The 16,004-nt window shown below is 39.3% G+C and overlaps 1 protein-coding gene across 1 annotated transcript in view; it reads right to left on the reverse strand.

Annotated features, from left to right (window-relative positions):
- The window catches only part of ARID2 (AT-rich interaction domain 2), a 205,377-nt gene that overhangs the window by 2,927 nt on the left and 186,446 nt on the right, over positions 1-16,004 (reverse strand). Inside the window, exons 19-20 of the mRNA XM_068971015.1 lie at positions 15,544-15,667; positions 15,363-15,454 (exon numbers count right to left, since the gene is read on the reverse strand). Coding sequence (XP_068827116.1) covers positions 15,363-15,454; positions 15,544-15,667 — 216 coding nt within the window. The remainder of the gene's footprint in view (positions 1-15,362; positions 15,455-15,543; positions 15,668-16,004) is intronic.

The raw sequence follows: 16,004 nt of genomic DNA on the forward strand, positions 1-16,004 counted from the left end.
AAGGGAGATGAAGACTTCTAAATTCTGAATGAAAAACAATGTAAGGAAGCAATTTATGGGAATAGACAAAGAAATTCAAAGCCAGAATTTAACATATGGGGATTATAGTCATTTTTACCATAGCAAAGCAAAGTAAAACAAAACAAAGATGTAAAATTATTTTAAAAAACTGAGATTGATGACTAACAAGTTGGGCATCTTTTCATACATTTTTTGGCTATTTGGGTATTTGCTTTTATAATTTCCATATGTGTATATACACCACACACCCAAAAGAATGGCTAAAATTAAATATTAAAATTACAACAGCAAATGTTGGCAAGTATGTGGAGCAACTGAAACTCACTCATACAATACTGGAGGGAGTGTAAACTGGTAAAACTTCTTTAGAATCATTCGTTTTGTACAAAAGAGTCAATGAATCACCAGTCTTTCATAAAAACAGAAATATGTACAAATATGGCCAGAAAATGTTCACAGAATGTTCATGGCAGCATTATTCTTAATAGTCCTGAACTGGAAACAACTCAGATGCCATCACAAATAGAATGGAAAAAAGAAATTTGAGTATATTCATACAACAGAACTCTACACTGCTATACGTACATAGCAGTATATACACACGCAGCATGAGCGAATGTCACTACCACCACTGAGAGAAAAAGCAAACGAGCACAAGAAAAAAAAATATTAAATGATTCTACTTATAGAAAATTCAGAATCCGGTGAAGTTAACCTATGATCAGGACAGTGCTCCCACAGATGACGATGGGGTAAAGACTGGGGGCAGGGGACACACAGAGGGACACTGTGGTACTAGTGTTGACCAATTTCATAATTTGGATGGTTGGTTATGTGGGTGGTTCACTCTGTGATAGTTTATTGAGCCTCACACTTCTTTTTAACTTTTCTTTAGGTTAACAAATTTTTAAATGAACTATAAAATGTCTACAACTTTATTTTCTGGAAAAAATAGTCATACAAAGTCCATTTAAAAATACTAAGTGTAATCAAATTATTTCCTCTATAATGAATGTTTTGACAAAGCAAAAAGCTTTTACTTTAAAAAACTTAATAAAGTCATATTTTCTAAACCGATAAAGTCACATGTAAAAATGTATTGTTTTATTTTTATGTTGCATAGATGAAACTAGAAAGACTAAAATTAAATCACTAGGATGATTTTAAAGTAACAAGTTCATTTTTTATAAAAATTAATATCATTTATTTTGGGGGGTTAGGTTAAAGGATTAAATAAGCACTCACTAGATAAAAAATGAAATATGCCCTTTACTATATATTCTTTCAACTTAAAATTTCAAAAGTTCCTTTATCTTTTTGATGTGTTTAATAAAAGATAAACATTGTGTTATTTTAATGCACTTAACAGGTAAGAAGTAACTTCTAAGTAGGATTAAACTAACTCAAAAAAGTTTAGGACTTACAGAGACAGACAGTGTGAAGGAAAGTGAACACACTCCAGCATGGTGAGATCCTCCTCACCACTCCACCCCCAATTCTGTTTCCAGAATGCAGGCCCTCACAGACTTTCCCTCAAGTTGCTCATTTCTAAAGGCAAGAAAATCAAAGATTCTTCCCTGGAGAAACAATCTCGATAGAGACTGATACGTGAGGGGTTTCAAGGAAGCAAACTAGCTCATCAGGGAGCAGCCTAGAATGGCAATCATCAGTGACATGTGGGGATTATGCACCCAGAGCTTCCAGGAAGCTGGCAGTATTTCATTCTTAAAATACAGCATGAAGCCCCCAGTCCCAAACATTCGAGATTCTGAGTAAACAGCAACCATACTAGGAGCCAAAGAAAATTCAACAATGCTGGCAGTATCTTCAGGCTTCCCTAGCGGCGCAGTGGATAAGAATCTGCTTGCCAACGTGGGAGATGCGAGTTTGATCCCTGATCTGGAAGACTTCACATGCTGCAGAGCAACAAGGCCCGTGCATCGAGCGGCGCAGTGGATAAGAATCTGCTTGCCAACGTGGGAGATGCGAGCTTGATCCCCGGTCTGGAAGACTCCACACGCTGCAGAGCAACAAGGCCCGTGCATCTAGTGGCGCGGTGGGTAAGAATCTGCTTGCCAACATGGGAGGTGCGAGCTTGATCCCTGGTCTGGAAGACTCCACACGCTGCAGAGCAACAAGGCCCGTGCATCCGACTCTAGAACATGTGCTCCAGAGCTGCCACGACTGACGCGCATGCGCCCTAGAGGCTGTGCGCCACAAGAGAAGCCACCACAAGGAGAAGTCTGCACACCGCAACCAGAGCGAGTAGACCCTGCCTCACACAACTAGAGAAGAGCCTGTGCAGCAGCAAAGACCCATCAAAGCCAACAATAAACAGATCAGCGGGCTCAGTCATGTCTGACCCTTTGGACTGTACCCTGCCAGGCTCCTCTGTCCATGGAATTTTTCAACTAAGAATATTGGAGTGGGTAGCCATTTCCTCCTCCAGGGGATATTCCTGACCCCTGGGTCTCCTGCGTCTCCTTCACTGCAGGCAGATTCTTTACCAAGAGCCAACAGGGAAGCCCAATAATTATATAAAAAATACTGGTAATATCTTCAGAGAGAGATGAGCAAGCACTGTATTCAATCTATGAACAGAATGCTACAAAACAGCAACTGGCAACTTTGAACTTTCATAATTTAAAGCATGAGAGGTGAAGCATAAATAGATTCGAAGATAAATCAAGGAAATTTCCAGAAAATAGATTAAACAGACAAAAATAAATAAAAGAAAAGAAAATCAGAGGGTCACCCTACAAGGGTCTATTATCCAAAAAATGCCAGAAGTTCTAGAAATGGGAATAGACAATGGAGAACAGGGAATCATAAAAAGAGACATTTGAGAGTTTCCCATTATTGAAGGACATGAATCTCCTGACTGAAAGGACCCACTGAAATGAAATGCCCACTTCAACCACAGCAACAAACCACACCAAGACAAAGCATCATGAAATTTCAGAATATCAGAAATTGGGAGGGGAAAAGACAAGACCCAACAGCTCCCAAGGGAGAAAATAGATCCCATTCAAAGGAATGGGAACCAGAATGTCCCTGACTTCTAAACAGCAAAGCTGCATGCTAAGAAGACAGTAAGGCAGCGTCCTCAGATTTTTAAAGGAAAGCGATTTTTCAATCTAGATTTCTATAATCTAACCAAACTTAGGAGTAAGGGTAAACCAAAAATATTTTCATACATGTAGGGCCTTGAAATTATGGAGGAGGTGCCTTACCACATGAGAGAGTAAATCAAGTAAAAGAAGTAAGTAGGATTCAAGAAAAAAAGGTTTCAGGTATTTCAGTCAGAAAGGCCCTTCCTTAAGCCCCTGGGGCAGACGGAGCAACCTCCATCCTGTGTAACATTCAAAGGAGCCTGTGAGCCTCTGCTTGGCCCATCACCCTGACCTGGTGGGATCTGTGGAAACTGGAACTGTATGTTCTTTCTCCAACACGTTATATCATACTTTAATAAAAAGCCAAGTAAAATAGTGAAACCAAACCTCTGCTCACCAGCCCCCAACTGAACCAACCCCCTCAGCCTGTGGAAGTGGCTTGCCCCACTTCAGAGCCAGGTAGCTATAGGGAAAAGTCAGCATTTGTCCAAACGTGCTTGGAAAGGCCATCTTCGAGTCCAAGCCTGTGATCCGCAGGTGCCCAGCCCACTAGAGACCCAAAGAAGGTTGCCCCTCCCATCTGTGCCTGGCCTGTGCCCAAGGGTATGCCTTCTGCCTGAGTGTGTGACAGGCAGGCTTCGTGAATGCCCACTAGAAACTCATGGAACTGATGCAATTTGTACCATACAGTTAATGTAAGGGACTTTACTTTCAAACCATGTAAAACAACAGAATATATAATAAAAAACCCTAACAGTTACTTGAGCAAGGTACCTCCTGGTACGTTAGTGACAGTGAGCTTATCTAGTCTCTGCTTTCAGTGAACTAATACTTTCTCATGTGGTTGACTCAAAGTACTGATGAAGAGAATTACCTTCAAAAATATACTGCTGAAAAATTTAAAAGTACGGGAGAAAAGATAATGTAAAACTTTACTAGATGGAAGAGAGTACGGATGTCAAGCTAATTACGAAATGATTCTTCCTGGTTCAAAAAGGTGTTGCCATGACCTTCTAACCCGTTGCTGAAGTACACATAAAACACTCCTTTAAATGGAAAGAGAAAAGTTAACCAAGAAATTATCCTTTTCTCTCCAATCAAAAATTTTAAGAAACATACATGTAATGTTTTCTATATATTGTAAACAAGATGTTTGTAAAAACACTTAGTTTTTAGTGACTGATAAAATTGATTGCATTTAATAGGTTGATCTTGCTGGTTACAGAAGAATCATGTGTTTATGTTTAAATGATCCCTGGCAGTGATCAGTGGCCATTTAAAAGGTTTACAGAGTTATATCCTAAGGCAGTGGCACCCCACTCCAGTACTCTTGCCTGGAAAATCCCAAGGATGGAGGAGCCTGGTAGGCTGCAGTCCATGGGGTCGCTAAGAGTCAGATACGACTGAGCGACTTCACTTTCACTTTTCACTTTCATGCATTGGAGAAGGAAATGGCAACCCACTTCAGTGTTCTTGCCTGGAGAATCCCAGGGACGGGGGAGCCTGGTGGGGTGCCGTCTATGGGGTCGCACAGAGTCGGACACAACTGAAGTGACTTAGCAGCAGCAGCACGCTATTAAGGAACCAAGAATAAAGGATAAAAAAGTAACAAGGAACTGTAAGCTGCCTTGGCCATTCTTAAATATCTAAACTTGGAATAGTAACTAATATCTGGAATTTCATTCATGAATATGTTGTGGATATTTAACAATTTTTTTTATTATTTTCATATTTCAGAGTATTCTATTTAAAAGAATTATCTGTAAATTTGGCATTAGGATACAAATGTAAATACTTTTAATGAAAATTTGCAACTTTTTAATGTTTTGACATAGTTTTCTATTTGTCTTTATTTCGGACACCAAAATTATAAAACATCTAAGTAATATATTTTTGTTGTTGTTTCAGGGCTTAGGGGTGAATTCACCCTGAGCATGTGAATATAGAGAGATTACTAAATATTTTTTTTAAGAAAAGGTTCAACAAAGAAGGAATTCCCAAGGACAGCTGTCGTCCAGGCCAATGAAGCAAGCTCTCCAGACTGCCAAGGCCAGTTTCCAAATGGAAAAAATGCAGAACTGACAGAGGTTTACAACTATGCTTAAGTTTTTAGGTAGCTTATACACAGGCTTGAAACATACTGATTGAAGTATATGAAAAAATCATCATTAGGCCTATGAAAAGCTAATCAGGAAGCAAGACAATCATTAACCCCAGAAAAAAAGAAAAAAGAAATGTGAAACAGTAGCACATGGCTCAGCATCAAAGAATAAAACAATACTGATATAAGATGTAACAATTATGAGGAAAGAAAAAGGCGGGAAGAGGACAGGTTTTAACGGCTGCATACAAAGAGGATCAACAGGTAAAGTGAAAAACAGGTCCCTTAAGGAACAGTAATATAAACATGCTACTTAGAAACATGGAGGCGAAGAGCCTGAAAAATAAACTCAACTTGTTGAAAGCTGTCTCTTGGAGGTGGGTATGGGGAGTATTAATAAACAGTCTGTTATAAGTAACAGCTTTATTGAGATATAATTCATACACCACATAATTCACCTGTTTAAAGTATATGCTGCTGCTGCTGCTGCTAAGTTGCTTCAGTCATGTCTGACTCTGTGCAACCCCATAGACGGCAGCCCACCAGGCTCCTCCGTCCCTGGGATTCTCCAGGCAAGAACACTGAAGTGGGTTGCCATTTCCTTTTCCAATGCATGAAAGTGAAAAGTGAAAGTGAAGTGAAGTCACTGAGTCGTGTCCAACTCTCAGCGACTCCATGGACTGCAGCCTACCAGGCTCCTCCGTCCATGGGATTTTCCAGGCAAGAATACTGGAGTGGGGTGCCATTGGTATTCAGTATATTACCAGGATTGGGCAACCATCACCATCAATTTTAGTATATTTTCATCACCCCAAAAAAGAAACCTAATACTCATTAGCAGCCACTCTACATTTTCCCTAAGTCCTTCCTTTGTTGTTCTCAGTTTTAAATTGTGGTAAAATACACACAATACGAAGTTTACTATTTTAGTCATTTTTAAGTGTTCAGCTCACTGGCACTAAATACACACACACTTGTGAAACTATTACCCCCATCCATCTCCACAAATTCTCCATCTTCCCACAACCAGTAAGAATTCCCCACTGCCTCCCTCCCCAAGCCTTGCTGAGGGCTGTTGCTGTTCTACCTTCTATTTGATTCTTCCAATTGCCTTATATGAGTGGAAGCAAACAAAAATTGTCATTTTGTGTCTGGTTTATTTCACAATACACAGTGTCTTCAGGGTTTACTCATGCTGTAGCATACATCAGAGCTGCATTCTTTATGAAGGCCGAATAATACTCCAATGCCCCACTGTGTGCACACACCTTTTAGCTATCCATTCATGACTGACGGACATGTGGGAACGCTTCTACCTTCTGGCTATCATAAATAATGCTGCTATGAAAATGGTGAATGACTGTATCTGTTCAATCCCCTGCTTTAAGTTATTTTGTGTATATACCCAAAAGTGAAACTGCTAGATAAAATGTTTTATTTTAAGCTTATTTTTATTTCTTCACTTCAGGGGGTGCTGGCCTTCACTGCTGCGCACACTTTCTCTCGCTGCAGTGGGCAGGGGCTGCTCTCCAGCTGCAGCACACGGCTTCTCACTGCTTCTCTGGCTGCAGAGCACAGGCTCCGGGCGGATGAGCTTCAGTGGCTGCAGCATAAGGGGCTCGTTAGTGGCTCACAGGCCGAGAGGGTCAGGCTTCAGTCAGCGGTGGTGCGTGGGCTCAGTGGTAGCATCTCGTGGGCTCTAGCACAGGGGCTCAGTAGTTGCGGTGAATGAGCTTAGTTGCTCCTTGGTATGCGGGATCTTCACAGACCAGGGATCAAACCTGTGTCCCCTGCACTGGCAGGTGGAGTCCTATACAGGTTCACCACCAGGGCAGTCCTGAAATGTTTAATTTTTTGAGGAAAAGACATATTGCTTTCCACAGTGACCGTATCATTTTATATTTCCATGAGCAATGCGCAAAGGTTCCAATTTTTCCACATCCTTGCCAACACTTGTTTTCAGTTTTTTGTTTTTAATAAAAGCCATCCTAATAGGTATGAAGTGGTATGTTATTGTGGTTTTGATTTGCATTTTCCTAATGATTGAACTGAATGATTAGTAATGTTGAGCATCTTTACACGCTAGTAAAGTAATGCTCAAAATTCGCCAAGCCAGGCTTCAGCAATACATGAACCGTGAACTTCCAGATGTTCAAGCTGGTTTTAGAAAAGGCAGAGGAACCAGAGATCAAATTGCCAACATCCACTGGATCATTGAAAAAGCAAGAGAGTTCCAGAAAAGCATCTATTTCTGCTTTATTGATTATGCCAAAACGTTTGACTGTGTGGATCACACTAAACTGTGGAAAATTCTGAAAGAGATGGGAATACCAAACCACCTGACCTGCCTCTTGAGAAATCTGTATGCAGGTCAGGAAGCAACAGTTAGAACTGGACATGCAACAACAGACTGGTTCCAAATAGGAAAGGAGTACATCAAGGCTGTATACTGTCACCTTGCTTTTTTAACTTACATGCAGAGTACACCATGAGAGATGCTAGGCTGGAAGAAGCACATGCTGGAATCAAGATTGCTGGGAGAAATATCAATAACCTCAGATATGCAGATGACACCACCCTTATGGTAGAAACCGAAGAGGAACTAAAGAGCCCCTTGATGAAAGTGAAAGAGGAGAGTGAAAAAGTTGGCCTAAAGCTCAACATTGAGAAAACTAAGATCATGGCATCTGGTCCCATCACTTCATGGCAAATAGATAGGGAAATAGTGGAAACACTGTCTGACTTTATTTTTTGGGGCTCCAAAATCACTGCAGATGGTGACTGCAGCCATGAAATTGAAAGACGCTTACTCCTTGGAAGGAAAGTTATGACCAACCTAGGCAGCATGTTAAAAAGCAGAGACATTACTTTGCCAACAAGGTAGCATCTAGTCAAGGCTATGGTTTTCCCAGTGGTCATGTATGGATGTGAGAGTTGGACTGTGAAGAAAGCTGAGTGCCCAAGAATTGATGCTTTTGAACTGTGGTGTTGGAGAAGACTCTTGAGAGTCCCTTGGACTGCAAGGAGATCCAACCAGTCCATTCTAAAGGAGATCAGTCCTGGATGTTCATTGGAAGGACTGATGCTAAAGCTGAAGCTCCAATACTTTGGCTACCTCATGTGAAGAGTTAACTCATTGGAAAAGACCCTGATGCTGGGAGGGATTGGGGGCAGGAGGAGAAGAGGACTATGGAGGATGAGATGGCTGGATGGCATCACCAACTCGATGGACATGAGTTTGAGTCAACTCCGGAAGTTGGTGATGGACAGCGGGGCCTGGTGTGCTGCAATTCATGGGGTCACACAGAGTAGGACATGACTGAGCAAATGAACTAAACTGAATGATTAGTAATGTTGAGCATCTTTTTATGTGCTTATTGGCCATTTATTTATCTTCTTCATAGAAATTTCTATTCAAGTCCTTTGCCCATTTCTGATTTGGTTTGCTTGCTTTTTGTTGTTGAATTTTAGGAGTTCCTTATATAGTCTGAAATATTCACCCCCTTAGCAGATTTGTAATTCTTCTCTATCATCCTGTTGACTGTTTATTCTGTTAATACTGTCCTCTGACACACAATTTTTCTAATTTTGATAAGATTTAAATTATTTTTTCTTCTGTTTCCCATGCCTTTAGTGCCATATCCAAGAATAACTGCCAAATCCAACATCATGAGGCTTTTTCTAAGAATTTTAGTTTTGTCTCTTTGATGCATTTTGGGTTAATTTTTGCATGTAGTGTTTAGATAAGGGTTAAGCTTCATTCTTTTGCCTGTGAATTTCCAGTTTTCCCAATTCCATTTGTTGAAAAGACTATCTTTTTCTCATTTAATAGAGAACCGGCATTACCTTATAGAAAATCATTTGGCCATATATGCAAGGACTTATGTCTGGCCTCTCCAGTCTGCCCCATTGGTCAGTATGTCTGTCTTTATGTCACTAAGGACAGTGTATGCTTTTGATTACTATAGCTTTGCAGAAAAATCTGAAATCAGGAAGTGTGAGTCCTCTAACTTTGTTCCTCTTTTTCAAGACAGTTTTGCAATTCAAGGTTCCTTGAGATACCATATGAATTTTTGAACAAATTTTTCTATTTCTACAAAAAACATTGAAATTTTGATAGGGGTTGCACTGAATCTGTAGATTTCTTTGGGTATTACTGACATTTTACTAATATTAAGCCTTCTAAGTGATGAACAAAGGATGTCTTACCATTTCTATACATCTTTAACTTCTTTCAGCAATGTAAAGTTCTCATGGTATAAGTCTTTACCTCCTTGGTTAATATGATTAAATATTTTATTCTTCTGATTTACTGTAAACAGAACTGTTCATTTTTTTTTCAGATCATTCATGATTAGTGAATAAAAATCATTTTATTTTTAAACAAGATGGTTAGATAGCATCACCAACTCAACAGACATAAATTTGAGCAAACTCCAGGAGACAGTAGGGGACAGAGGAGCCTGGCATGCTGCAATCCATGGGGTCACAAAGAATCAGAATGACTTAGCGACTGAACAACACCAACAACACGCATTACACAGATAAAAGATAAATACATCAAAAAGAAGAGAAATATACTGCAATTCTCCAAAGCTCAAGTTTAATCAGAAAGGAGATAAACTGTGTTTAAACAGTCTACATTATTCAAACAACCAGATTTCCAAATTTTAAAAATGTGAACATTTCATACTCTTCAGTATACTGTACTATAAAATGAAAGTAAATTTCCATGTATCTTCCTGTTGACCTGTGGTTTTCTTATTGCAAATATAATTTGCTTTAGTTTTTTTTTTTTTAAATCACACCTTGTAACATATTCCACCAGAGATTCCATATATCAACAGAGAATTATCTTCTGATTTCTTATATTCTATTCCTTACATCTATGGGTTTTGCCAGATTCTGTCAGTATTCCAGGGACTTCCCTGTATATGGTAAAGAATCTGCCTGCCTGCTCTACCAAAACTTCTCATCCCTGGAGGTATTCAACAGACATCCTATATGGAGATTTCAATCCAGACTGGGAGGGTGAATGGAAAGAATTTATTCGATTTCTTTAATTCTTTTCCTTCTACTATTCTAGGATCATAGCAAATGAAGATGCCAAAAGACATCTGGAAGGTTTAGAGTTAAATAAAATAACAAAATCAACAACAAAACAAAAACAATAAAATGAAAACTTTTGGTTCAATAATGAAATGTAGCCAAAGTGGCTTTGCTGTAAACCTAAGAATGAGCAACTTGAATGTGAGGAAAAAGTTTTAAATTTATTTTCAGAACTTCAATTGTCCACGCAAATTCCAGATCAGAACTCTATGAAAAACTATCAATAAAATATTTATTGAATCGCTATTATATTCCCAACATTATGCTAGGCACTAAGAACACAAAAACCAAAATAAATGTTCAGCTCCTGCTTTCACAGATCTCATCATGTAAATAATAACATGCAATCTGGAGGAGGCACCTTAGGTCAAGGGTGGGTAGTGAGGGAAATTCAGGAAAGGAAGAGGTGACCTGAGCTGAGTCTTCAAGAATAAGGAGGAAGTAGGAATGATTTCTTACTGTATTGGGCACTGTACTGAAGGTGTGCAGGTTAAAAGATTACTCAGAGAAAATGTGTAGTTAGGTCAATAAGGGGGACATTGTTGTTCACTTGCTAAGTTGTGTCTGATTCTTTGTGACTCAATAGACTGCAGTAAGTCAGGCTTCCCTTTTCTTCACCATTTCCAGGAGTTTGCTCAAACTCATCCCCATTGAGTTGGTGATGCCATCCAACCATCTCATTTTTTGCCACCCTCTTCTCCTCCTGCCTTCAGTCTTTCCCAGCATCAGGGTCTTTTCTCATGATTTGGTTCCTTGCATCTGACTGCCAAACCACTGGAGCATTAGCTTCAGCATCAGTCCTTCCAATGAATATTTCAGGGTTGATTTCCTTTAGGATTAACTGGTTTGATCTCCTTGCTGTTCAAGGGACTCTCAAGAGCCTTCTCCAGTGCCACAGTTCAAAAGCATCAATTCTTCAGCAATCAGCCTTCTTTATGGTCCAACTCTCACGTCCCTACCTGATTACTAAAAAGACCGTAGCTTTGATTATATCGACCTTCATCAGTAAAGTGATATCTCTGCTTTTTAATATGCTGTCTAGGTTTGTCCCTTTCTTTCCAGGAGCAAGTGTCTTTTAATTTCATGGCTGCAGTCACCATCGGCAATGATTTTGGAGCCCAACACCAATAAAGTTTTTCATTGTTTTCATTTATTGTCATGAATGATGGTCCCATCTATTTGCCATCAATGATGGGACCAGAAGCCATGATCTTAGTTTTTTGAATGTTGAGTTTTAAGTCAGCTTCTCCACTCTCCTCTTTCACTTTCATCAAGAGGCTCTTTAGTTCTTCTTTGCTTTCTGCCATTAGGGTGGTATCATCTACATATCTGAGGCTGTAGTACTTCTACTGGCAATCTTGATGCCAGCTTGTAATTCATCCAGTCTGACATTTCGCATAATGTACTCTGCCTTTAAGTTAAATAAGCAGAGTGACAATCTATAGCCATGACATACTCCTTTTCCAATTTGAAACCAGTCCATTGTTCCATGTCTGGTTCTACTGGTACTTCCTGATCTGCATACAGGTTTCTTGGGAAGCAGGAAAGGTGATCTAGTATTCCCATTTTGTTCAAGAATTTTCCACAGTTTGTTGTGACCCACATGGTCAAAGGCTTTAACATAGTCAGTGAAGGAAAGTAGATGTTTTTCTGGAATTCTCTAGCTTTTTTTATGATCCAGTGGATACTGGCATTTGATCTCTGGTTCCTCTGTCTTTTCTAAATCCAGCTTGAACATCTGGAAGTTCTTCATTCACATACTGCTGAAGCCTTGCTTGAAGGATTTTGAGCAATATCTTGCTAGCATGTGAAATGAGCACAATTGTATGGTAGTTTGACCATTCTTTGGCATTGCCTTTCTTTGGGGTTGGAATGAAAACTGACTTTCTCCAGTCCTGTGGCCACTGCTGAGTTTTCCAAATTTGCTGGCATACTGAGTGCAGCACATTAATAGCATCATCTTTTAGGATTTAAAATAGTTCCAGTGGAATTCCATCACTTCCACTAGCTTTGTTCATAGCAATGCTTCCTAAGGTCCAGTTGACTTCACACTCCAGGATATCCGGTGCTAGGTGAGTGACCCCACCATTGTGGTTATCCAAGTTGTTAAGATCCTTTATATACAGTTCTTCTGTGTACTCTTGCCACCTCTTCTTAATACCTTCTGCTTCTGTTAGGTCGATTCCATTTCTGTCCTTTATTGAGCCCAATTTTGCATGAAATGTTCCCTTGGTATCTCTCTTTTAGAAGAGATCTCTAGTTGTTCCCATTCTATTGTTTTCCTCTATTTCTTTGCACTGTTCACATAAGAAGACTTTCTTATCTCTCCCTATTATTCTTTGAAGCTCTGCATTCAGTTGGGCATATCTTTCTCTTCTTTCTCCTTGCTTTTCACTTCTTTTCTTTTCTCAGCTAACTGCAGGGCCTCCTCAGACAACCATTTTGCTTTCTTGCATTTCTTTTTCTTTGGGATGGCTTTGGTCACACCCTCCATAACAGAAGAAGCAAGAATCGCAATCCTATGGCCTCCAGAATGAACACCACATCACAGAAAACTAACCAAAATGATCACATGGATGCCTTATGTAACTTAATGACCCTTATCCGCCACCCTAGATGGTTGGGTAATGGTGGAGAGTTCTGACAAAACGTGGTCTACTGGAGAAGGGAATGACAAACTCCTTCAGTATTCTTGCCTTGAGAATCCCATTAACAATATGAAAAGGCAAAGAGATATGAAACTAGAGATGAGCCCCTCAAGTCAGTAGGCGTCCAATATGCTACTGGGTAAGAGTAGAGAAATAGCTTTAGAAAAGAGGCTGAGCCAAAGCAAAAACAATGACCAGTTGTGGATGTTTCTGGTGGTGAAAGTCAAGTCCAATGCTGTAAAGAAACATATTGTTAGGAACCTGGAATGTTAGGTCCATGAATCAAGATAAATTGGATGTGGTCAAACAAGAGGTGGCAAGAGTGAACATCGACATTTTAGCTATCAGTGAACTAAAATGGACTGGAATGGGAGAATTTAATTCAGATGACCATTATATCTACTACTGTGGACAAGAATCCCTTAGAAGAAATGGAGTAATTTAATTACTCCATAATTACTACTAATTACCATAATCAACAAGAGTCCAAAATGTAGTACTTGGGTGCAGTCTCAAAAATGACAGGATGATCTCAGTTCCTTTCCCAGGCAACCCATTCACCATCACAGTAATCCAAGCCTATGCCCCAACCACTAATGCCAAAGATGAAGCTGAACAGTTCTATGAAGACCTAAAAGACCTAGAACTAACACCAAACAAAGATGTCCACTTTATCATAGGGGACTGGAATGCAAAAGTAGGAAGTTAAGAGATACCTGGAGTTAATAGGAAAGTTTGCCCTTGGAGTACAAAATGAAGCAGGGCCAAGACTAACAGAGTTTTGCCAAGAGAATGCAGCACTGGTCATAGCAAACACCCTCTTCCAATAACACGAGAGGTGACTCTACATATGGACGTCACCAGATGGTCAATACTGAAGATGGAGAAGGTCTATACAGTCAGCAAAAACAAGACCTGGAACCGACTGTGGCTCAGATCATGAGCTTCTTATTGCAAAATTTACACTTAAATTGAAGAAAGTACAGAAAACCACTAGGCCATTCAGGTGTGGCCTAAATCAAATCCCTTATGATTATACAGTGGAAGTGACAATAGAGTCAAGAGATTAGATCTGAGAGATACAGTAGGGTGGAAAGCCATATGAAAAACTACTTACAAAACATAAGATGAAATGTTATAAAACAGAAATGTTATAAACACAGATTCAATGAGGAAGAGGAACACAGCACAGGAAAGGCAGCACACAGACGCCAGGGTCTGAGCTGGATTAGGGAAGGCTTGCAGATGCTCAGTGGGCCACAACCCAGGGAAGATACAAAAGTGTGACATGAAAGACATCTAGGGTGGATGGAATCTTCATGTGGTTCAATTTGGCTAAAATTGATATGCAGCCAAAGAAGGAGTAGGAAGAGAAATATAGTGAGACAGGAAGGAAGAAATGATACTATAAATGCAATTGGGAGATGCTAGTGACAAAACCTTCTTATTTCTTTTTCTGAAAAAACTTTACTTTTAATTTGAATGTTAAGAATTTTTTCTTATTCCTCTGTGGGAATACTCGATTCATGAAATATAGTAACTTTCGTTATTGCAAACACTTTTTTTAAACTTAAGTTTTATTCACTTTAAATTTACCTAAGTTTTAAAGTTTGATATAAAGTAATTGCTTTTTTGTAATTGATGCCTCTGTTTTTTTGCTCAGAAAGTCCAGTTGGAATGTAACTACAAGGAATATTATTAAGATCCAACACAAGGTAAAATAGGAGGAGGAGAACCAAGGTAGATTCGATTAACAGCATGTGAGAAGAGAAAAAGTAGGAGAGCAAAGCACTGTCTGGAAGGCAAGATGCATTAAAGCATGACTTCCCAACTAACGAGCCCAAGTTGAGTCAGCTGAAGATGGAGGAAGAATACTAAAAGATTATTTTCAAGGTTCAAAGGAGACAAATCTACATTTGCTTTCTCAAGAGTTAGAGCTGTTTCCAGTTTCCATAGATTTATAAAATACTAAGTTTTCTCGTAAGTCCAAGAATCTTAGCATATCTATGACTTTGATGGTTTCATCAAAACGGCAATTATCAAACTGAATTCCATTCTAATTCCACATGATTCAAGTAACCAATTCCTTTTTCCTCCTAGTAAACTCCCAAGTGTTCTTTGGTAGACCTACGTTTTCCTCTAAATGCTATGACGAACAAGAAATTTAACTTGAACAAGTTCAAGAACACCTTTTGGTTGTTTCAACTTCCACTTTTGTGGCTTTTAAGAATCTACGACAGTCTACTTTGACATAAGCTTTTGGACATCCAAAAATTGATGAGAAAAACAGTGAATACAACGCAGATATCTAAACTTACAGGTAACAGTAAAATAAAAATTCACTCTGACTACAGAAAACAGATTACTCACCTGCGACCACATTCTGAATATTTACCAATGTTTTTTAATATTAAGGCAGCTGTTAGTCGGATGTGTTTAGTTATTGGTCCCTCTTTTTCATCCTTAAAAAGGAAAAGAAAAGAAAAAGAATAAAGGTCTAAATCATACAGTGTTCACACCTTCACAGTTAAGGCTTCCAAGGCTTACTTACTGTAAAGTCTCGAAAGACAAGATTTCTTGATCCTCTCCTTAGAGCCATAAGGGCAGCACTGGGATGATTCACAATGGCCTTTTGTGCTCTAGGAGCTGAGCTTGTGCCCCCTACAGCTGGCTGCCTAAATATACCAGGGAGAGGAAGAGACTGTTAACATGACAGTTCAGGCAGACTGACAACAAATGACTAACCTGCCAAACCTGAACGTGGTTATCGAGGTAGACACAGCGTGAGTAAAAGTTCTGGTGGCCCAGCAGTAATAATTACTCTTTGTGCCAACTGAGGCAAAAGGGTTCGTGGTCTTTTATTTGCAATCTATCAACTTTAAAGCAAACAACAGATGTCCTAGTACAACTGATATATATATAAATACAACATAGCTTAAAAGTTGAGTTCATATCTTTGAATGCAATGTAAAGATGTTAACAAAGAATAGTCTACAAGTTGAGCTGCAAATT

This window comes from Capricornis sumatraensis, chromosome 4, assembly GCF_032405125.1.
Source record: "Capricornis sumatraensis isolate serow.1 chromosome 4, serow.2, whole genome shotgun sequence".
Classification (NCBI taxonomy): Eukaryota; Metazoa; Chordata; class Mammalia; order Artiodactyla; family Bovidae; genus Capricornis; species Capricornis sumatraensis.